The sequence below is a fragment of the Pecten maximus genome, chromosome 3 (genome assembly GCF_902652985.1).
Source record: "Pecten maximus chromosome 3, xPecMax1.1, whole genome shotgun sequence".
Taxonomy (NCBI): domain Eukaryota; kingdom Metazoa; phylum Mollusca; class Bivalvia; order Pectinida; family Pectinidae; genus Pecten; species Pecten maximus.
The window spans coordinates 9,098,973-9,124,731 of NC_047017.1; the positions used below are offsets into that span (position 1 = coordinate 9,098,973).

General features: G+C 38.0%; 1 protein-coding gene across 1 annotated transcript; it reads left to right on the plus strand.

Moving 5' to 3' along the window:
* The first annotated feature begins 1,890 nt into the window (after window positions 1–1,890).
* On the plus strand, window positions 1,891–16,699 carry LOC117323116 (follistatin-related protein 3-like). Its single transcript, XM_033878129.1, has 2 exons — window positions 1,891–2,297; window positions 14,530–16,699. The coding sequence occupies exons 1-2, from the start codon at window positions 2,063–2,065 to the stop codon at window positions 15,033–15,035; spliced, it is 741 nt and encodes a 246-aa protein (XP_033734020.1). The 5' UTR covers window positions 1,891–2,062; the 3' UTR covers window positions 15,036–16,699.
* Window positions 16,700–25,759: the final 9,060 nt, after the last annotated feature.

The following is a 25,759-nucleotide window of genomic DNA, read 5'->3' on the forward strand; positions in this document are numbered from 1 at the left end:
ATCTTATCAAAAAACGGCCAGACATGACGTGTCGAGCAAATAAATCGTACTGTTCCGGAAATTTTTTAGGTATTAGCTTTGCATGATGTAACATGAACATAGTCACTGGTGCATAAAGCTAATTAATAACTAAGTGTGTCTACTTAATCAAGCAAAAAGCAGAGTAGTCGACATATCATTGGCTTGGCAGTATTGGCAAGCACACCAACTTGTACGAATATTAAGAAAATCAGTTCCACATGGTCTCTAACTTGGCAACACACTATGTAGTCAAAAGGGTTGTACTTTTATTTGAAAGTCCAAATATAAGTCGCAGAGCATTAAGAATAAATCCTATCTGACGTCTGTCAAATTTCAAAACGGAATTTTACACTTCCGGAAGCATCTTAATCTTCTCAAAGTATGGCAAAATCATATTAATTCCAAAAGCACGTGTGGCATAAATACTCGACTTCTGACATTAATTTATCTTTACCCCAGCGGTGAGCATCTCTACAGTTCGGGGGTTTATTATCCACATGCAGTGCAGCATGCATGATTGGAAAGAGGCGACTAATGTGGGGGTTTCTCTTCATATTTTTAGTATTTTTAGTGTCCTCTGTGTGCTTAAAGGCGACCGAAATTAATCAGCTGTGCCAACTTTAACCTTGACCTGATTTTAGGTTCTCTGTACTACAGGTTCTGGGTATCCCACTCTATTCTATCATAACAGTTAGTTTGTTTATTTGTATGGTTGATTGATCGCCCCGTGAACAGCCAGGGTGGTTTTGAGGCGGGGTCCCTTGCAGTTATGTGTGACTACACCACTGAACACCAAATTGTGGGCCCATCTTATGTCATTTAGAGCAATAAGGGTAAAGTGTCCTGTCCAATGACACAATCACGACACAACAACACAGACCCACCCGTCTATCAGCTTCCCCCGAAAAAATACAGTTCGGGTGGGGAGGGTCGAACTAAGCACCTCGGACCTTCATCCGAGATTTACATGGCCGGCGCTCTAACCGACTGAGCCCTATCGTAACAGGGCGGCTAATGACTCCCCTAGTATTTTGGACTAACAAAATAAAACGAAAGAAAAATCCATTTTGGAATGGACTACAATGGAAGATGTATTCTTTATGTAAACAGTTATGATATATATAATCCCCCTTAAATTGTCTACATATATAAGTACATACATGTACATGTATATCTATTATAGACAATGATCCGTCTAAATATCTCCAGATTTACTCTTAATACGTCAACACTATTTTGATTTCACAATACTTGCCAGTTTCTTTAACTAAATAACCTATATTTGTTCAGCTTCACAAATTATGTGGAAAACTCGCTCTTTTGATCTGTTTCTGTTCACGTCTGGAACATGTTTTGACGATTTCTCGAGCGGTCGCGCTTTCTAAGGCGTGTGAACATTATGTTTCAAAGTGTTAATTCTTCGTGGGGAATAAAGCCACCGAGTGGCACAGTATACATACATATATACAAGACAAATATTCCGATTAATTTGATTTTCATTTGTCAATATTGATCCTCCTGCGAGAAAAGTTCACCCTTAATGCCCCCGTAGACGAAACCACAGACTACAAATATGCACACAACTTGGAGCAGTCCATTCCTACCAGAGGGGAAACGTCTGGCTTCTCAACACAAGTTCTTTACATCAAACTAACGTTAACGGAACAACTCGTAAAAAACGATCGAAATAAATGTTTTTTCTGTGTCTAGAGATATAAATTGATGTTCAAACGCCCGCCATGATGAGTACTTAAATTGATAGAGTGCTTGTGTAACCTTACCCCATGGACTTATCTGTTTGCTGGACTGAGCCAATGGGTTGAGCTGTAAACCCATTCACGGCCGAGTGTTGGTCTGTCTATATAGGAGAGTTCTGTAGTAAGTCATAATCTGGCGGAGCAGACGACACGATGTAGGGAGTATAGGGAGCAGACGAGCGCTGTGAGGGGGCTGAAGTATCATAAATATTAATATATTTCCTCCAATTTATAAACCAACAGCCTGGCGAGTCTGAGGTGTACAGACTTCTATTAGTTTCACCATGGATGGTAACTATTACATTGCTGTCTCGCTACTATGGATTAATTTCTTAGTTTGGAGAGAGAGTCAATGTTTTGAATTGCCAGAGTTAGTGTCCTGTCCGTCAGAATGTGATCCCACTAAATGTCCAGTTGTCCAGTATTGTACAGGGAAAGTGGTCAAAGACTCGTGTGGATGCTGTCCGAAATGTTCTTCAGACATGTGGATCCACCCAAAATACCCAGTGGTCAAAAAAGGTAATTTTGGATTTATTGATTATTTTTTAAAATTCTTCGAATCTATACGATTCTTTATTGCATCGAATAATCCGAGATTAATTTAAGTTGTCTATAAGTGACATGCTTTCCTGTGCCCATGTCCTATGCAATCAAAGTATAAATAAGAATCTAAAAAAGAGACATTGTTTCAAATATTTTTATCATTTAGAATGAATTATTTTTCATTTATTTCGAAAAAAAACCTTTTCTATATCGTAATTCAGCACAAACTTCGTCATAGCTATTATTAGAATCGACACGAAATATTCAAGCTTACACTGCAAATTCTGTCTACTCCCAGACAGATGAAATGATGGAAGACATCTCACGAGCGATTCATGTCGTAATCAAATTTGTTATCACATCATTAAATTAAAACGTTAATCGAGCACCGTTTAACATTTAAATTATGCCGAGCAAGAATTTCATCACTCTTTTGACATTACAAATTAGGTTTGACATTTAAAGACTTCCTAAACAAAGCCTACAATACGACGACCCCTTAGTCAGACCCTAATTAGTAACCAAGTATGATCTAGAGATAACCGGTGTTTTGTGTATACCATTTTTTTTAATTAATCGTTTTCAAAGACGTAATATTGTAGACACTTATTTACAAATAAAAAAAAATAAATAAAAACGTCAACATGTTGAAAACGTTTACACCTTTTAAATCAATAAACTTGTTTACTTCTATTGGCTTTATAACGTCTTCGTGTCTGTAAAATTTAAACGTCAGGTAGCTTTTAATTAGCCAATTAAGTTGTCAACAAATTAATTGAATTATTCAATTAAGCTGTGAATTTCTTTCATGTCTCTAGTAGTGGAATGAAAGCTATAAATTGAAGAAGACTTGCTAGTAGACATGACATATGGCTGATTTGTATGTTTATCTAATGATGGATATTTGAGAGAATTGTATTTAAGATATCGAGTCTACGGTCCGAACTTTATAGCTCGAGGCTTGACTTGACACGCGGAATACCGTTCATGGCCAGTGTGACGTAATGAGCATTCATAGGAATTAACGAAACTTACGTTCATTCAAAGGGACATAGTCGTAAACGATTTAACATATATACGAGGACATATATTAACTTGAGCATAAAAGGCATTTTGCTTTGTCACTGAAGTATTTCCAGCCTTAAGAGAGCTTTAAATTATATATGCAGGAGCTGTAAATCTTTAAAGTGTATACCGCGGGAGTACGCTAGACTGACACAAAACGCTCGAGTTGTGTCTGACAGACATTTATTATCATACTATTATACCTGTGAAGAAAATGCATGGTTAACTTCAAGGTATGCTATAAAATGTTCAATAAGCTATTCACAGATTTATTCAATAGAAAAAAAAATATTTAAAAAAATGTCATCTTTCCATAGTGGTATAGTTATTTATATTAAAAATAAAAAGATAATTAAATTCAACTTTTCGATCTCACGGATGTAAAAGCTCTAATATCCGTATGATGTAACATTCCCTAACAGACGTACACTTGTCTGGCATCAGCCAGTGGCGTTCGTCTGGCCTCTGTCCTGCTTTTACTTCAAATCATACCTACAAATTCCTCGTATCCTCATCAATCGTCCGTCATATATTTTCTCAACTTCTCCAGCCAAGGCTGTTCAATACGATAGTTCTCCTTTTCAGAGTATGGTATTGAACACCTTTGGCTGGCGAAATTAATGTTTTCTCTACTCCTACTCATCACCAATCGTCCGTCATATATTCTCTCTACTCCTCTACTCATCACCAACCGTCCGTCATATATTCTCTCTATTCCTTTCTCATCATCAATCGTCCGTCATATATTCTCTCTATTCCTTTCTCATCATCAATCGTCCGTCATATATTCTCTCTATTCCTCTACTCCTCATCAACCGTCCGTCATATATTCTCTCCACTCCTCTACTCATCACCAATCGTCCGTCATATATTCTCTCTATTCCTCTACTCATCATCAATCGTCCGTCATATATTCTCTCTATTCCTCTACTCCTCATCAACCGTCCGTCATATATTCTCTCCACTCCTCTACTCATCACCAATCGTCCGTCATATATTCTCTCTATTCCTCTACTCATCACCAATCGTCCGTCATATATTCTCTCTATTCCTCTACTCATCATCAATCGTCCGTCATATATTCTCTCTACTCCTCTACTCCTCATCAATCGTCCGTCATATATTCTCTATTCCTCTACTCCTCGCCAATCGCCCGTCATATATTCTCTCTACTCCTCTACTCATCACCAATCGTCCGTCATATATTCTCTCTATTCCTTTCTCATCATCAATCGTCCGTCATATATTCTCTCCACTCCTCTACTCATCACTAATCGTCCGTCATATATTCTCTATATTCCTCTAATCCTCACCAATCGTCCGTCATATATTCTCTGTTCCTCTACTCATCACCAATCGTCCGTCATATATTCTCTCTATTCCTTTACTCCTCATCAACCGTCCGTCATATATTCTCTCTATTCCTCTACTCCTCACCAATCGTCCGTCATATATTCTCTCTATTCCTCTACTCCTCATCAATCGTCCGTCATATCTTCTCTCTATTCCTCTACTCCTCATCAATCGTCCGTCATATATTCTCTCTACTCCTCTACTCCTCATCAATCGTCCGTCATATATTCTCTCTATTCCTCTTCTCATCACCAGTCGTCCGTCATATATTCTCTCTATTCCTCTGCTCCTCATCAATCGTCCGTCATATATTCTCTCTATTCCTCTACTCATCATCAATCGTCCGTCATATATTCTCTCTATTCCTCTACTCCTCACCAATCGTCCGTCATATATTCTTTCTACTCCTCTATTCATCATCAATCGTCCGTCATATATTCTTTCTATTCCTCTACTCCTCACCAATCGTCCGTCATATATTCTTTCTACTCCTCTATTCATCATCAATCGTCCGTCATATATTCTTTCTATTCCTCTACTCCTCACCAATCGTCCGTCATATATTCTTTCTACTCCTCTATTCATCATCAATCGTCCGTCATATATTCTTTCTATTCCTCTACTCCTCACCAATCGTCCGTCATATATTCTTTCTACTCCTCTATTCCTCATCAATCGTCCGTCATATATTCTTTCTACTCCTCACCAATCGTCCGTCATATATTCTCTCTATTCCTCTACTCACCAACCGTCCGTCATATATTCTCTCTATTCCTCTACTCATCATCAATCGTCCGTCATATATTCTCTCTATTCCTCTACTCATCATCAATCGTCCGTCATATATTCTCTCTATTCCTCTACTCATCATCAATCGTCCGTCATATATTCTCTCTACTCCTCATCAATCGTCCGTCATATATTCTCTCTATTCCTCTACTCCTTATATAAACCAATCGTCCGTTATATATTCTTTCTCTAGTGTATGTGTACTTGGGGTATCTGAAGAGGAGGAGGAGGAGGAGGATAGCTGTGTATCTATAGTATCTAAAGGAGGATTAAGAGTAGTTATAGACAGCGGTACGGGTAGAGAGAAAATATGACGGGCGGTTGATGTAGGCCACCAATCCCCCAACAGCTACAAACGAGCAGTGCATACATGTTCATATTAGTCTCTAGTCTGCTATGACAATATTACACTTACGGATGATAGGTTGGAATCGGCAGGGCAAACCGACCTTTCGTGATCGGTTTTACAGTACTTTTAGGTAAATTGTTCATTGTGTTATTAGTAAAAGTTTGTTCACATCACAATTTATGTATTTTTGATTTGAAAAATATATAGACTAGGCAAAACTAGACGAGTTACAGTAATAAAGCGGAATAATTAAATAAACTATTTCATTTCTAAGGACAAGCTGCACTTAAATGTAGTAATTTTGTCGCAGGACCCTTCAGTCGGCACAGCCAGTTGTGGTTTTCATGTTAGACTGAGACCAGTACATAATAGATTGTCTAAACACCATGTAATATTGTCAGTGATATGTATGACCATTGACAGTGACTTTTGTGTCAATTTCTCCTGATATATAAAAGACAACAATCTTCTGCCGATCAATCGATTAGGAATTTCACCATCGAATTTCGAAATAAAAAATAAGATATTTATAAAAAAAATAGTAATCAATTAATAGATTAATCAATCAACATTTACAGGCTAATAATTTATTTGAATGTTTACAAAATAAACACTGAACATAAGTAAAACTCTAGAGTAAGTTAGAGTTAAAATAACCACGATCAACTCAATACTAAAGGAAGAGGCAGAGTTGGGGCAGAAATAAGTGATTTCGCTTTTGTTTACTGACAAAAACGTTAAGGTATGGAGATTGGACCCTGCATGTAACAGAATTTCAAAACAAGAAATATGCAGATGCATGTACAGGTAAAGACTATTACGTCAGAGATGCCTTTTGAAGTAACTGAGGTTAGAAGTCTGACACATAATAGAGAGTAAAAAATAAAGTATTTCCTGTGAAGTTTTCACTTCTGAGCTTAATCGCACGTGTCTTTAAATATGCTTAATTGATATTTAACGTGTAAAGCAGGGCTTAATGGACATGGAATTGAAGGTACGCGTACATTACGCAAACGGTAAATATCTAGTGAGACAGAAAATGTTAGCCTCTGATCCCTTACACTAGGGTAGACATTTTAACCGTGGGTTAGAAACAGTTTTATTACCTTTGATAATAGTGAAATTCTGAAGAATGCGATTAAATCTCCTAGTTAACAAAATAAATGGAAACGTTTAGTGAAGAATTGTCTGTGTTGTGAAATTGTTGATGTTAATGGCTATTTAGTACCACATTCTCAGCTTTAACAGCTAATCATTTTATTGCGAATGAAAATTAAAAAGATATATTCGTTATATCATATTAGCAAGATAGACTTAAAGTACAAAACAAAATGTTTTGTGAAAAGTTGCCCAGACACCGAGCTGCACTTTCCGTTCGTAAACTAAGAAACTGAAATGTAAAGTTGTCTTCCAAATATTATACCGTGGCAGCTATGACCTAGTAGTAATATTCTGTATAGAAGCACTAATCAAAGTTTTTAAGCCAAGACCCTATGAGTATGGTGGACCTCGATTTCCATTCGCCCTTGAGCTTGATACAGTGGGGTATGTGAGAAGCGGCGAGGAGTTTATCAGTTTAATCCAGCATGTCGCTATCATCGGAATATATAAACCATATCGGTACACAGGGGTTGTATCAGTTTTATAGCCCACAAAATATAGACCGTGTCAGTGTGTCTGGGAGAGTACTGATCAGCCACTTGACGTCTCGCGCGCACGTGCCAGGAACATTCTGCACATGATTCCCAGAATTTCCTATGGTGTACCAACGCATCTTGTTCACCACACATTTTTCACCATCTATACTAAATCATTTTGACCGTACATTCGTACAGCCTGGTGTGTCATAACGAAATTTCTTAAAAATTCCCGCGGACATATCGAAATATTTCCCCTTAGGTTAGTCATGCAATAAACACTCTATTACATTTTGAAATTTGTATTTAACTAAAACGATGATTTGTGGGCTCAGGTTTATAGATTTAAAATGATGATTTCTCTAGTTTTTCGATATATATATGTATTTATACTGAAATTTTCGACATAGTGAAAACTACACACGCAATAACGCCCCGATCGGACCACAGCTCCGAACCTTATTCCGGGACCTGCACGGATACGAGCTAGATTGATTTATATTCGGATACCTGTCATGATTAAACTAATATCATAGATGTTGATATCCAGCACTGGTTTCCCATCAGCTGATGCCGTCAATCAATATTATTTATGAAACATGCACCGGTGCTAAATGGATCTGTGGTCGGCAATTATCTAGAGGTTCTAAGTTTTGTTGGTTTTTCAAAGAAAATGAAATACCGCAAATCTCGTCTTCTTCTCTGAATTATACAAAGACCACTGCATCAGCTGGTAAATGATATACCACTCTTTCTCATGGAAGGCGTTTCTTCCAAAGCGACAGGTGGTGTCGATTGAGATAAAGTTATTATCCAATTTGCTTTTGTAATTAAGTCCTTTCGGTTAGTTGACCTTGCTAATTCCCTGATAAATTAATACACGTTTTAGCAGACGTAGATTTACAGGTTTACAAACTGTTAACAACTCCGGACTCCTGGCATTTCCTTCCTTTTTTGTCGCCCTTTTGTGTTTTGGCTTCTTTTGGTGTCTTCATATCAGCTGTCCTCATATGACCCTGGCTGTTTGTGTCTTTTTGACACTCGTCCTCATATGACCCTGGCTGTTTGTGTCTTTTTGACACTCGTCCTCATATGACCCTGACTGTTGGTGTCTCCTTGACACCCGTCCTCATATGACACTGGCTGTTGGTGTCTCCTTGACACCCGTCCTCATATGACCCTGACTGTTGGTGTCTCCTTGACACCCGTCCTCATATGACCCTGACTGTTGGTGTTCCCCTGACATGACCCTGGCTGTTGGCGTTCCCCTGACATGATCCTGACTGTTGGTGTTCCCCAGACATGACCCTAACTGTTGGTGTTCCCCTGACATGACCCTGACTGTTGGTGTTCCCCTGACATAACCCTGGCTGTTGGTGTTCCCCTGACACGACCCCGACTGTTGGTGTTCCCCTGACATGACCCTGGCTGTTGGTGTTCCCCTGACATGATCCTGACTGTTGGTGTTCCCCTGACATGATCCTGGCTGTTGGTGTGCCCCTGACATGACCCTAGCTGTTGGTGTGCCCCTGACATGACCCTAGCTGTTGGTGCAACAACCGACGTGGCCCCTCCCTTTCCCTTAAAAAAACTGGCTATTTTTGTAAGACCGTTTTGGCCATCCTTGACGTTTTCGAGTTACCATCAATGGCATCTTCACAAACAAGGATCATGGGCCGAAAGTTAAATCTTTCGTACCGTATGGTATCTCCGTATATGGAGACGATAACCTTTGACCTGTTCCCGCTCAATCCCCGCCCTCGTCATAAAAACAAACACGAACTTCCCCTCCCTTCCCACTCAACCCTTAACCTTTTATCATGATTTGTATCTCATTTTTATCATGTTGTCTCGATTGGATGGTCACGATTAGGGATTATATTGGATCTTAGTAGAAAAACAAGACAAATTCTCTCCAGTTCTGCCCATGTTCGGAACTCCTCGAAACATATTCGTACAAAGTATTGTTAACTTACTCTGACAAAAAATATGAGATAACATCAAACAGAAAATGAATAAGCTTTAAGAAAGTTGTATTAATTACTTAAGAAACCAATTATAATATTGAAATATCGACAAAGTTTTATCTATATACATTTCTTTAGAGTCCAATGCTGTTAAAACATATTTGACAATATTGAGACAAATACTTGCAGTGTAGTTTTTCATCCGGAGTAAAGTTGACAGGGTTGGAGACACGAACTGTCTATTAAATCATCTACTACGTCATAGTGACAAAAGATAACGTCAACCGAGCAAACTTCAAAATTATAATCTCGTGTCCATCAAAGTCCGGCAATAAAAAAACGGGATAAAACAAAACCTGTCTTCTATTATTTCGTCCTGACGGGACTGTTTCCACGGGTGATAACACGGCGCTCACCTGATGGGCGCGGGGTGTCGCATTTCGCACGGTGTCACCGATATTACTCCGCGTAACGTGACCCAGTCAGTTAGAGTAGTGTCGGATATAAGATAACATAGATCTTATCCCAGTAGATTTAAAGTGCCGTTCGATATCTACTAATATTACACACAATTATACATAATACATCCCTTTGTATTCAATTATTTATGAATATTGAAGCGTTTTTAATTGTACATATCGAGCCTATGTATTGATTACAACGTTAATTGATTGTAATGATATACTTTAATAAATTAATTGATGATTTGAAGTTTACTGAACTCCTGTCTATAGATATGACCTTCTATCTATTTATATCAATCGGTGTATTTGACTCGCCAATCCCGGTAAAAGTTTACCGAACACACCCAGGTTAAGATATAAATAATGACGATCGTACTTAATGTCGGATTATTGTACAGGTTCACTTAAAAAGGTAATGTGTGCTGTCAGGAATCTTGTTAGATTTGATGACGGCGGTATTCATCGCGCAGAAGACATTAGTACTGACGTTGATTATGATGAGTTTATTGGAGGATAGATTATTTCTATTTCCAGAACAAAGAAACTTTGTCGTCAAAATGGCTCGTACTTTTTCTATTTTCATTTTATTTCGAATTTAGATTTAAACTGACATGTTTGCACTTTTAAGAAATGTATTTAAAACATAATTACAACGGTATCCTCTAACATGAATAGAGTTTTGACGGTATCTGTACATCCATATGACGCTTTCTGAATTTTATCTAGAGGAAGGGAAAGTCCTTCACTATATAGAGTATCTCCCCTTTAATACCGGTGTTTTATTACAAAGTGGTAAAAGTTCTGGCCTTTAGTATTTAAATTCATCATGTTCATTATTCCTGTCAATTAGCTACAAAACTACGGCACCAGTAGTACATGTGACCTTCTCAGCAAAAACTTGCGATCAGATGTCCACAGCGGCAAAAACGATTGGTTTGCGTTGGCGCGCTGTTGCATGTGCGGGACACCGACGCGAGATGGCCGAAATCAGACATATTACATGTGATGGAGCGAGGATGGTTTTAAGGGGTTTCATTTTTTTGTTTATTACATCCCTGGTCTTAGTCCACTCCGACTTTACCATACCCAGTCTTAGTCCATCACGACTTTACCATACCTAGTCTTAGTCCACTACGACTTTACCATACCCAGTCTTAGTCCACCACGACTTTACCATACCCAGTCTTAGTCCACTACGACTTTACCATACCTAGTCTTAGTCCATCACGACTTTACCATACCCAGTCTTAGTCCACTACGACTTTACCATACCCAGTCTTAGTCCACTCCGACTTTACCATACCCAGGCTTAGTCCACCACGACTTTACCATACCCAGTCTTAGTCCACTACGACTTTACCATACCCAGTCTTAGTCCACTACGACTTTACCATACCTAGTCTTAGTCCATCACGACTTTACCATACCCAGTCTTAGTCCACCACGACTTTACCATACCTAGTCTTAGTCCATCACGACTTTACCATACCCAGTCTTAGTCCATCACGACTTTACCATACCCAGTCTTAGTCCATCACGACTTTACCACACCCAGTCTTAGTCCATCACGACTTTACCATACCTAGTCTTAGTCCATCACGACTTTACCATACCTAGTCTTAGTCCATCACGACTTTACCATACCCAGTCTTAGTCCACCACGACTTTACCATACCTAGTCTTAGTCCATCACGACTTTACCATACCTAGTCTTAGTCCATCACGACTTTACCATACCCAGTCTTTGTCCATCACGACTTTACCATACCTAGTCTTAGTCCACTACGACTTTACCATACCTAGTCTTAGTCCACCACGACTTTACCATACCTAGCCTTAGTCCACTACGACTTTACCATACCTAGTCTTAGTCCATCACGACTTTACCATACCTAGTCTTAGTCCACCACGACTTTACCATACCTTGTCTTAGTCCACCACTACTTTACCATACCTAGTCTTAGTCCACCACAGGCCGAGTGGTTAAGGTGTCCCGACACTTTAACACTAGCCCTCCACCACTGGGTTGCGAGTTCGAAACCTACGTGGGGCAGTTGCCAGGTACTGACCGTAGGCCGGTGGTTTTTCTCCGGGTACTCCGGCTTTCCTCCACCTCCAAAACCTGGCACGTCCTTAAATGACCCTGGCTGTTAATAGGACGTTAAAAAAATAGTCCACCACGTCCTAACCACAAAATAGATAACACAATAAAATGCTGCTGTATTCGTTGTATACGTTATATCCCCGTCATGAAGTTAAAAGAACAACGCAGTTGGATATTCTCAGATCTATTTTCAATTCTTAAGTAAATGTTCTTCGCGAAATCAAGTACACACTTGAGTACATCAGGATATGATACCATGTAGATGTTAAATGTTAGCGAGTTTTTTGTTTTGCTGTACAATAATGGTGATGTCATCCGTTAATTTCCTTGAACACGATTATTACCAAAAAGAACCAAGCCTCTTTCCTCGTAAATACTTTAAATCAATCGTAATCGGAGACCGCCACTTCTAACATCTCTTTAAATACACTTTACCAGCGGATGTAACCATGATCAAATTTACTTATACAATGTTCACCAACATATGCTTTGAGGTAACATTGACTTCCCGCTGTAACGAAGGAGCGTGCTATTCAAACGTTTTATTGACCACATCAGATGCTTGACGTTTGGAAAATGACTACATTGTATGTTACTTTTTTTGGAATCTGTATGTACACACGTCTTGCATTTTGCTAAAACGGCCTAATTTTGTTCGTAGCAATATTTTAAAACTAAACGTTTGACCGGTCTTTGATATTCCTTGTCTTCCGTGTCTCCCGTGTCAAGTATAGCGGAAACCAAGACGTGTTATACCCGTGATATTGTTGAATCAAAGATATTGAATCAACGAGAGGGAAATACATTTGATCACTCTAGTCTAATTTGATTCGTCTGTTCTCGTTCAGTCCCAACCGTGCGTGATCTCAAACGTGATTACCCGTGATTTACCACCCTGTCTTCTGTCAGACTCTCGTACATTAATGACGATTGATGGCCGCGGAAACCGAACACGCGAGTGATGATAGGTTTATGTCCGCGGCTTCTGAAGAAACTAGACGTAAAATCTTAATAAAACAACTTGTGGGGTTTCCGTATAACCTTCCTCGCCTGCCTTCTCCTCAAAGCGTGGTTAATAAAATGATTGTCGGTATAGCGATATCATTATGGAGCAGCGTCTCGGAGATGTAGACCATGTTTTCGGAACATTGGCTGCTGTCATTCGGAACACTTGATTTCATTTTCTGGTGAACTGATACATAGTTTTGACAATATTTTATGTTCGTTCCTACTCTCATTCGGAACACTGATTTCATTTTGTGGTGAACTGTATATAATAAATTTCATTAATGATACCTAGTTTCGACAATATTTCATGTTCGTTCCTAAAGAAATGTCCCTAAACTTTATACTTGTCAAGTAGTTGCGACTACAATATAGTAATATAGTTACCATTAAGAGATTAATTTCTCTGTTCGCTGATCTCCGATCATACGACAGCTGGTTATACTGGACCAACCGATATTTCATCCGAACACATCTTGTACTGTTCTTAAGTCAAATTGGGTACTTGCTTGTCTCTAATCATGTAATTTGTTGACGTACATAATGAGCCACCAATTCACACAAACGCCCATCGAAAGAAATTTGGAGACTCCTATTGAAAAAAATAGCTTTATTAAAAAAATCAGGATATTGATTTTCAAATTGTGATTTCAAACATCTTCAAGAATAGTTTTTGGTGAAATTTCATGTAACAGTGCTCGGCACTTCCTTGCTGTAGAGATCGATAAGGGGAAGGCTTGTAAACTACAATAAGATCAAGATATACTTTAAAGTTTCTAAAATATATTGGCGGGTTTTAACACCATCGTTTTAGCTATTTTTACAAAACCCAACAATTCATAAAACCAATTTATTATACATAGATCAGAACGGAGAAATTAACAACAAAATGAATCAAGAGATGCAACGTGACGAAGACCACGAAAGTACATGGTCGACATCCTGTTCTGTTTCCTTGTGCGATATGATATGCCTACATAGTTTTCATTTTGAGAATGCGACTTAAAGCTGAATTTGACCTAGATTTGTATGTCGGCTGTCGTCCATTTGACCTAGATTTGTATGTCGGCTGTCGGATGATTTTTGTATGCATTTTTTGCCCTGGTTTTATTAATTTTGAGTTAACCAATTTCGTTATCACACCAGTCGATTTGATAGCGCTATTCCGTACACTTTCAATCCTTAGTCAGGGACATACATGTATGTACGTCCCTGCCTTAGCGTACATACACATTACTGGACTGGCCCTTTATCAGAAGTGTATGTTGAAGTCACCAATCGAATCGTCACACATAAACTTCTGTTCAGCCATTGTAAATAAAATCCTACATTCGAAGACTAATTTGTGATTTGATTGTCAAATATCGATGTCGTTGACAATAATATCGGTCCTCCCTTATTCATTCTACAATGAAATTTTATTTAATAAAGGTATCTATAAGGTTTCTCATTTCTGTGTGTTTATGTATTTCTAGGTGGTTCCTGTGAGCAGGTCAAGTGCCCAAGATTCAAAGTATGTATGGAGAATATGCAAGGACTTCCACTGTGTACATGTCCAAACATTCTGATATGTAAACGGCGCAGGCGCAGTGGCAAGGAAGTGTGCGGAAGTGACGGAAATACCTATTATTCTCGTTGTCACATGAGAGTGACGGGATGTACTATCAAAACGAGGCTGAAGGTCAGACACAAGGGCCCCTGCTCACTAAACTCATACATGGTTGCCACGCAACAATATGGCGACACTGTGAAATATCCGGACAGTGAATTCGATTTACGGCGACGAAGAAAGAAGAATCGACGGAAGGATAAAAGAAAACAAAAACAAAAACAAAAGCAAAAACATAAAAAGCTTAGACGACGAAAACGACGCTATAGGAAAAGGAAATATAGCTATCAGCGCCATAGAAGACGAAAGACGAGATACTTCACCAGTAAACCAAAAGTAACGAAATCGTCAGCGGAACGAAGAAATTTATAATGAACGTTGTGATATCAAAAGTTTGGAAAATTGCAAAGATAAAAGTTGGAAGTAAAACTGATATTTCAACTGTTATATGTATACGTTTCGTCAGACAGGGCCAATGAAATAATGTTTATTGTTTGTAAAATGGATATCAAATATGGACAGTAACGCTTTATACATTTGTGGAATTTTGTGGAGAACAGGCTGAATCGTTAACGCATAATACATAGATGCCTATACTTAACTAGATATCAAATGTTATTTCTATAATATGTCATTCATTCTATTTATAGGTCAACAATCACATTACACTGTACAGTATTTCAATTTGAGAAAAAATGTCACATTTGTCGCGGAAGGTGATTTTTGTATCTACATGTATACGGATTATACATACGTTGATTATGATTTATTGCGTTTAAAAATAACTGGTATCTAAGTGCTAACTGCGAAAGTCCGGGAAGTTTTGATTTCTTACAAAAAAGTAACCATCGGAACAAAGAAAAAATGTAGGCCTAATGAAAACGAGTGGAACATCTTGGAAATGAATTGAAATATAATGGGATTCTGGCGAGACAATTTGACATTAGTATTGTAACTAAAAAATGTAGTTGGGAGTGATAGGTCGAGTTTTGGTTAGAATGGTCAGTGATTGGTGAGCATAGTCGAGTATGTGTGTTAAGGTGTTTTAGGGTACCCGCGGGCGGACAAACAAACTCAATCTGTCTGATTTTGAGATATAATTTAGAAGCTGTGGAAATTTAGGACAATTATAATTTCATACATGAACTATTTGTATATATGTGTTAACTTTTCTATTTATTTTGTTAATTTAGAAAAATAATCTTAGTTTCGTTTCGGTTATATTGAAACTGAATATACATTATTTTAATAAATCATTTTGATTTAACTGAAGAGAATGTCATGTTTAACGGTTTACACTGGATGCAAGCACAGAAAACGGAAGAGTATCCTAAAACACCGGATTGGAAGACATCGGATTACTGTGTAATAAGTGTTTCCTTAAAGTGTTGTATGGAGAGTTAGGAGTTAAGTAGGAGTTCCCTTAAACTGTACGTTATGTGAAGGAGTTGAGTAAACTGTACGTTATGTGAAGGAGTTGAGTAAACTGTACGTTATGTGAAGGAGTTGAGTAAACTGTACGTTATGTGAAGGAGTTGAGTGCGAGTGTTTTTAAACTGTACGTTATGTGAAGGAGTTGAGTGCGAGTGTCCTTGAAATGTACGTTATGTGAAGGAGTTGAGTGCGAGTGTCCTTGAACTGTACGTTATGTGAAGGAGTTGAGTGCGAGTGTCCTTGAACTGTGCGTTATGTGAAGGAATTAATTGCGAGTGTCATTGAACTGTGCGTTATGTGAAGGAATTAATTGCGAGTGTCATTGAACTGTACGTTATGTGAAGGAATTAATTGCGAGTGTCCTTGAACTGTACGCTATGTGAAGGAGTTGAGTGCGAGAGTCCTTGAACTGTACGCTATGTGAAGGAGTTGAGTGCGAGAGTCCTTGAACTGTACGTTATGTGAAGGAGTTGAGTGCGAGTGTCCTTGAACTGTACGTTACGTGATGTAATTAAATCTGTAATTGTTGTTGTATGAAGAATCAGGAGTTGAATTTCCTTGAACTGTACGTTATGTGATGTAAGTAAATCTGTAAATTGACATGTGTTGATTTGTTGTTAATCCGGATAAATTATGATGATGATATCAGCGTCTCTGGTCCAGTCTATCGATCAGATTCACGAGAAAAGAATTTCGAATACTGCTAGAATTACAGATGAAATATTGCATTCATCATCTAAGCAATGTGCGCAACATTCATTAGTGATCACCTTCCTTTTTATGCCCTCCATGGCGGGGTATAGTTTCCCCGTGTCTGTCCCTTCCCGATATAACTAGCTAATCTCAGGAACTGCTGAGGTTTCGTGGTGTCAAGTGGTAGCGGGGGCAGTGATGTCTTTCAGACATTTTCTCGTTTTAAGATTTTAAAGTCACATTAAAACGTTAATTAATGTTTGAATGAAAATACATGTGAATTAGTTGCATACATGCCATACCTCCCGGCGTGAGATAAAATCTCCCTTATTTTCAAGTCATTTATTTCCTCCCGGGAGGAGAGCCCAAATTCCCGTATTTTGTAATTCCCTCCGGTATTTTTGTCGACGCCATTTTTGTTTACAATTCAGTAGTTTTTCTCGCGAGATTTGGCTAAATTTAGCGATCACGTGATCCATCTGTTCACGTGATCACTCAATCAAAATGGCGCCTGTTGGACACGGCTTTCACAAGAAGCTCTGGCTAGTGTAATGTTTGCGCTAGAATATCTATCACCATTAAATAATTTGTAGACAGCCTAGAAAAATAAACACGATAAATTTAACGAAACGAACCCAACACAATACACAAGACTAACATACTGGCAATAAATGGATGTGTCGTTTAAATATCTGTGTGTGTGTGTGTGTGTGAAATATAAAATAACCAGAGATTCAATAAATGGATGTGTCGTTCAAACTTCCCATAGAGATTCGATAAATTGATTTGTCGTTTAAACTTCGCATAGAGATTCGATAAATTGATTTGTCGTTTAAACTTCGCATAGAGATTCGATAAATGGATGTGTCGTTCAAACTTCCCATAGATATTCGATAAATGGATGTGTCGTTCAAACTTCGATAATTAAGGGAAAGCTAAACTTCCCATAGATATTCGATAAATAGATGTGTCGTTCAAACTTCGATAATTAAGGGAAAGCTAAACTTCCATAGATATTCGATAAATAGATGTGTCGTTCAAACTTCGATAATTAAGGGAAAGCTAAACTTCCAACAGATATTTGATGAATAGATGTGTCGTTTAAACTTCGATAATTAAGGGAAAGCTAAACTTCCAACAGATATTTGATGAATAGATGTGTCGTTTAAACTTCGATAATTAAGGGAAAGCTAAACTTCCAACAGATATTCGATAAATAGATGTGTCGTTCAAACTTCGATAATTAAGGGAAAGCTAAACTTCCCATAGATATTCGATAAATGGATGTGTCGTTCAAACTTCGATAATTAAGGGAAAGCTAAACTTCCCATAGATATTCGATAAATAGATGTGTCGTTCAAACTTCGATAATTAAGGGAAAGCTAAACTTCCCATAGAGATTCGATAAATGGATGTGTCGTTCAAACTTCGATAATTAAGGGAAAGCTAAACTTCCCATAGATATTCGATAAATGGATGTGTCGTTCAAACTTCGATAATTAAGGGAAAGCTAAACTTCCCATAGATATTCGATAAATAGATGTGTCGTTCAAACTTCGATAATTAAGGGAAAGCTAAACTTCCCATAGAGATTCGATAAATGGATGTGTCGTTCAAACTTCGATAATTAAGGGAAAGCTAAACTTCCCATAGAGATTCGATAAATGGATGTGTCGTTCAAACTTCGATAATTAAGGGAAAGCTAAACTTCCCATAGATATTCGATAAATGGATGTGTCGTTTAAACTTCGATATGCAAGGGAAAGCTAAACTTCCCAAAGAGATTCAATATAAAATAAAAGTCATTGAGTCACCTAACATAGCAACAGACGTATGCATGCCGAGAGACGGCGCAATTAGTTTGTACCTTGTCGTCTGCTTCAGTCGGAGGTCAGAGGTTAAATCGACACTTCCAGATTGATAGAGGTATTTATAAGGAAAGGAAACAACACCGGACTCTCACATAAAATCTTATGTGCCAGTATTACGCAACATATGCAGCACATCCAAAACTGAAGTCGCAGTTAAATCACAATGTTTTTATTTACACAGACTGCACATACTTACAATTGGTGACATTTACAATTGTACTAATAACAATACATCTACATATATCACGGTGGACTGGCATACCTAAACAAACACGGTCATTACAGATATGTCTGGTACGAAATACCTATCACACATAACAGTACACGTTACAGCACCGCGATCTCGTGGCGGTGACGAGTTGTGCACGTGAGCCTACACACCTGATATATGCCGTAAACTTACCTTCCTGTGTAAATCCTGGATGTCCGCAGGAAGAAAAGTATTGGTCCTGTCTCGCGAGCTACACTAATATCCACTATGGCTGCCACATTAAGACAGTTTTAGCTTCATCTAAGAATCGTGTTTCTGTTTATAAAACATTGACATATCTTATATAATCCCGATTCATCTTACTAATCAGTTTATTACGAAATTTTGTGAATTTTTCGGAGAAGATATTGCATTTTCTTTCGGACTAAGAGTTACTTAATCTTTGAAATGCCTCACTGTGGTATTTATAGTCGTAATGAATCACAGAGTTTTTTCAAACAAACAGTGTGCAATATATCAGTTAAAACAATATTCTATTATTTAACGAGGAATGATAACAAACATCAGGACCACTACAGGACATGCGCAGTGGACATTAAAAGTCTAGACGAAATATTTCTGCATCGTCATTTCTGACTTGAAGTTAATGAAGAAAATTTTACATTGAAACCTTTGTCGTGTGTCTGTCTGCTCCAGTCTAACTGACAGGTCTGCATCTAAAGTGCATCAAGCTGCAATAAAATTCACTTGTCGTGTTGGGCGATCTGTCAACCCAGACGTCACTCAACCGTAGCATGTGTTATCCTTATAACATGGTGAAATAGGCATCGTCTAGTTAACATCTATCGGAGGTAAACACTCGGAATTAGCTGTCTTTCTTTCAACATAGTCGTATAAGAGTTACTGCCCTTGATGAATTCTAATTTGTCAACAAAGGGTAAGTTAAAATATTAACTAACTCTGAGAAACACATGCCATTTTACTGCTGGTTTCCGTTACTGTATTCAATACTGTATGATGAGGAAAGTATTGGCGACTTAAAATCTAAGGCTAGCACGCATCATGTCTGTATTTCCAGTCTACAAGTTTACTTCATAAAAAAGGAAATTCTAGTAACATATTCTTTTAATCAGCAACCTTGTAAGTCTCTGTATATGAACCCCCCTCGTTTGTGTTGGATTTCAGCATTTCACAAAACTTCTTATTGTCGTTTTTACGTTTTAGTACTACTCGGTCAGATTCCAACCTGCACTAATTTGGGAATACGAAATTCTTTTTGAAATATTAAAAAAAAAAACCACTTTCATAGCTTTTAGTTTGAAACAGGCAGTTTGGAAGGGCATGTTAAGTATTTTGGAGCATGAAAGTGAAACACGATTCAGTAAGTACAAATACCGGAAGTAGTCACTTGGGCAGTCTATACTGGGCTCCATTTCCGGCTACGTTGTAGCTAAACATGTAATACATTTGTATCTTATTTGTCGAGATATAAGTATGTATAGTAGATATATAAAACATAGTTATGAAATAATTCTAACACGGATTGATGAAGAAAAATGCTTGGATATGACAATGACGATGTGTCCTTGTTTTTGGATGAGAGAACCGGGTATTTCACTTCATTTTGATTAAGCAAAGAAATATTGTAGGCATTAAAATAAATAAATGAAAAAAAAATAGAAAAATAAATAAATGTACGATGCATTTCATAATAGTAATAGTCACGGGACAAAAAAAGCATTACGTATCCAAATACAATGAGTGAATCCAGATCAAAGTCAATATTTCTCTACACAATTTCAATCCGTGGTGCAGAAGGGTGAGAGGAGACTCGGGTATTTAAAACTCATACACCTGCATACCTTGAATTACTTACCGATTTTAATTGCATTCCATATGGATGACTTTTGTCCTTTTTTCAAGGTCAGGCCGGCGCCGTTTTATGCGGTTTGAATTTCAATTTTGTCATAAAAAAGGAAAGATATTTACAAAGGGTATCATAAATAATTCATACAGAACCAACACTGTGGTACGTCCAATTGAGATATCTGTCACCTAGTTCTGTCCGTTTGTAAAACAATTTACAATCGCCACGTCAAAAGTCTTCAGAAGCATGGTTAGCTGAAAAAAAGATGATAAAGTTTTGTCTTTTTAAGCTTGGACATCGTTTCTGGAACATGAAAACCTATGTAATGTTTAGTTAGTATACACATTCTTAAAAAATGTCTGCCACATCCGACAACATTGACGATGCTGGGGGCGCACTGATTCCCCCGTCGATTCATCGTTTGATTCCGAGTCATGACGAAATTGGGCGAGATGTTGCGATTGTATGTGGGCCCAATCAAGAAGCGTCGGCACTTTCCGTAAACAATTCTCGTTGGCAGCGGCCGTCTCTTCTTCTTCTTCTTCTTCTTCTTCTTTCGATCTCTATGCAGCTAGACTCAGAATAGTAATACAGTTACAATAATGTGACAAATGGCCCCTTACACCTTGGATATGCAAATAAAGACAGCACAGTAACTTAAGGAGCATGCGTATTGTGTCAGCTCGCAAATAAGACCAGTGATGAGGCTCGTGTGTAGTAGCTGCATTAAGTTGGTTTTTAACGGGGTTACCCGTAATAGTACCATTTCTCTCCGCCAAAACGCGCTCGTTAAATACTGAAAAGACTGGATTACCTCGAAGATTTTCTACTTGTCAGTTAATTCGATATTAAAGGACTGTTCCTATTACCACCAATTCCCTAAAAGATTACTATTGACGGTAAAAACTAACAATACAGGAATTTGAGAGATGCGAGTCGATAAAGACCGCGGGAAAGTTTACGATCGGCACCATGATCTCACCAGAAAATTAATGTTATATTTTATTGTGGTAATCTTAGGCCGGCATGTTTGGTGCTTATTGAGTATACCTGTTGTCATTCCCTGGTTCTGATAAGATTGAGTATACCTGTTGTCATTGCCTGGTTCTGATAAGATTGAGTATACCTGTTGTCATTGCCTGGTTCTGATAAGATTGAGTATACCTTTCGCCACACCCCGGTTCTGATAAGATTGAGTATACCTGTTGTCATTCCCTGGTTCTGATAAGATTGAGTATACCTGTTGTCATTGTCTGGTTCTGATAAGATTGAGTATACCTGTTGTCATTGCCTGGTTCTGATCAGATTGAGTATACCTGTTGTCATTCCCTGGTTCTGATAAGATTGAGTATACCTGTTGTCATTGCCTGGTTCTGATCAGATTGAGTATACCTGTTGTCATTCCCTGGTTCTGATAAGATTGAGTATACCTGTTGTCATTGCCTGGTTCTGATAAGATTGAGTATACCTGTTGTCATTGCCTGGTTCTGATTACATTGAGTATACCTGTTGTCATTGCCTGGTTCTGATAAGATTGAGTATACCTGTTGTCATTGCCTGGTTCTGATTACATTGAGTATACCTGTTGTCATTCCCCGGTTCTGATAAGATTGAGTATACCTTTCGCCATTCCCCGGTTCTGATAAGATTGAGTATACCTGTTGTCATTGCCTGGTTCTGATATTAGATTGAGTATACCTGTTGTTATTCCCTGGTTAAGATTAGATTGAGTATACCTGTTGTCATTCCCTGGTTCAGATTAGATTGAGTATACCTGTTGTTATTCCCTGGATCTGATTAGATCTAGATTTACATGGCGGGTGTCGTCGATGAATAAAAGAATCTTACCCTTCCGGACCACCTTGTCTCAATATCACGGGTCGCTATGTAAATCTATTTTGACGTAGTTTTATCGATTGTGGGTAATAATTACGGCTTCCTAAACATATTTGCATTTAAAAAAAAATAATTTGACTTCGCTTCGAAAATAAATTTTTCATCAAACGAGTCAAGAAAAAATGTCGGATAAAGTTGAACTAAGGCAGGTTACCCAGTGTGGCGGGGTTATAGCTAGGAATATTGAGTATAATTGATGTAAAAACAGTTGGTGGCGATTGAGAGAGACGAATTTGACCAACCCCTGAGACGGAGCAGATGGCAGCAACGTAAATGTTTAGTTTGAAACTGTTCGAATAAACATTTAGGTGTTGTATCGGGTGTGAATATCAGCACGTCCCTGTAATTATGATAACACCCAGTCATTTCCCTGTAGTAAGACCAGACCACGCTACACGAAACGGCGCGCCGATATGTCGGCATTATACGACTCTTGTTGGGGTGTACGGATATTCCACCCAAGGGATCACAAAATGTGGTAAAACTCGAAGTTCGTGAACGTATTACACTGGACAGCTCAATATTACACATACTGAAATATCCCGGAATAGATGATCAAAGGAATTACGAATATAGTATTTAGGAATGGAAAAGTGAAATTACTAAAATATGTTACCTATGTCAGAGGAAATGTATGGAAATTACTAAAACATGTTTGTTATGTCAGAGATACTGTAAGGAAATTACTAAAACATGTCAGCTATGTCAGAGATAATCTTTTGAAATTACTAAAACACGTTAGCTATGTCAGATATACTGTATGGAAATTACTAAAACATGTTAGCTATGTCAGAGGAAATGTATAGACATTACTAAAACATGTTAGCTATGTCAGAAATGCTGTATGGAAATTACTAAAACATGTTAGCTATGTCAGAGTTACTGTATGGAAATTACTAAAATATGATTATTCAGGAGCGCATCGTAAAAGCACGTTGATAAAAGTATGTTCCGAAATATTAAAATAGATTGAAGTGATGATGTATGTAGGCGAAAAACTTCTATAATAACTAGCTTGTGTGTACGGGTGTAGGTTTCGGTAAAAACGTCCAAAATGACTAGCTTGTGTGTACGGATGTAGGTTTCGGTGGAAATGTCCACAATAAGTAGCTTGTGTGTACGGGTGTAGGTTTCGATGAAAACCTCCACAATAACTAGCTTGTGTGTACGGGTGTAGGTTTCGATGAAAACCTCCACAATAACTAGCTTGTGTGTACGGGTTTAGGTTTCGATGAAAACCTCCACAATATAACTAGCTTGTGTGTACGGGTTTCGGTTTCGGTAAAAAAGTGAGATACATGCGTCAGGGGTTTCCAGGACACGCATTGCATTTGTTGACGGCGTATATTTTGGGAAGCTGTGTATGCTGTGTTTGTCTCCTTATGATGGCGGCTTTATAGTGCCACCTCACTGAAACATACTGACGAAGACACCCAGCAGGACACCTCATCCGGTACGGACAACGGGTGAATCAGTCCCACGCAAAAAGACGTTTATACGCCTCTAACTAATCATGCTATAGGGACAGCCCTTACATTTCTCTCAACCTACAAGTAATATATACAATATCAAAAATATTAGAGAAAAGTATCGAGCCGTTTCAACAGAGATCATCTTTAGTTTATCAATAACACACTAATTACTTAGCGGAATGAATAGCTTGATACACGAGTGAAAATAATCAGAGTACAAATAATAACTGAAACGTGTTCTTTTCGAAAATGAACATATATGTAGAGATACTGGTAACTTTGTTTTTCTTTCAAAACCTGAACAAATGACTCACTCCAAAGAGCAGTAATAAATATTGTATATATTATATTATCGCTTTATAAATCTGAGCTCAGGACTATCGTATTCAAAGAAGAAAACTGACATCGGATTCGGTGTAATGCTCACTTGATAGGGCCTCATCGTGTTTCATTTATTGAGAGAAATGACTCATTTCTGACCCCCTCAAAGAAATACAGGATAAATATATATCTGGTGTAATTTATCATGTCCACGATTGTATAATTCCTTTAACGGATTGTCGTGTACAAATTAAACGTTTGAGACGAACTTATCGGGGGTGGCCGCGCGAGGGCGTTTTACCATTATGACAACATATACGTGTGGTGATAGTCAAATAAACGTATTTATATATAGAAAGGAGAGTTTTGTATCATTCACCAGGACAGATAACAGAAGCAATAACTATCCACATACAGTGGCTTTGTATATATATAATGGTTAAATTGTGTTATATTTCTCTAAGAAACACAATACATTAAAACGATATACACAGATTTGGTGTACCTCCCCCAAACTATTATCGTAAAACTGTAATTATGTGTTTAAATCAACATTGATATGCATTTTAAACATTTATCATTTTTGAAGATGATAAATTATTTCATGATGTATAAAACATTAAGACTAAACAAAACAAGCGCATTAAGTTTACCTCCTGCTGGTCTCGATAAAGGTCAAAATGAAATAAAAACTCGAAGAACGAATGAGATTATAATGAGAAATTTACGATCTTGGTAAAATATATCAATACAAAAGGGACTGTGGACAAACTCCGATCTCACGATTTATATACACTATATACGTTTGTGTAATATTAGCCTTGAGAGGGGACTTGTGCAAAATCACCGTGGTTAATACAAATGAAATAAAAATGTCTGCTTGAAACCACAGCTGTGAACGATCAAGAAATTATTCAAAGACAGCGAAAACGTCAAGAGGAGAGCTTCCGGGTGAACGCCAGAAATTATATATTGTTAATGTAGAGCCAAGTTGTCAATAATTAAGAAGTGGACATAAAACTGGTAATGAGGATGAAAAAAACAGCACTTGTTGTGTACAGACGAATGGCAATGTGGAATCCACGCAATAACACTTAATCATAAATATACAGATATTCCACATAAAAGCAAGAATGCGGAAAAAAACTGGGTTTCATTTCTTACCAGCAATAATTAACTTTTCGTCTTTGTCATCTCGTCACGCACGGCAAAGTAAGGAACTGCATCTCGTGTTCAGCTGAGAAATAGACACCCTGTAATGAACATCTATCGACGTCCAGCGAAGGTGCAGACGACCCGAACAGCCTTCGTGCGTCAGCCCGTGTCCTTTC

What these genes read in the sequence shown, in the direction of transcription:
- LOC117323116 (XM_033878129.1), top strand. Translation starts at nt 2,063, where the DNA reads ATGGATGGTAACTATTACATTGCTGTCTCGCTACTATGGATTAATTTC. An exon ending in ATACCCAGTGGTCAAAAAAG is followed by an intron (nt 2,298 to 14,529) that starts GTAATTTTGGAT and finishes ATGTATTTCTAG; the next exon opens with GTGGTTCCTGTGAGCAGGTC.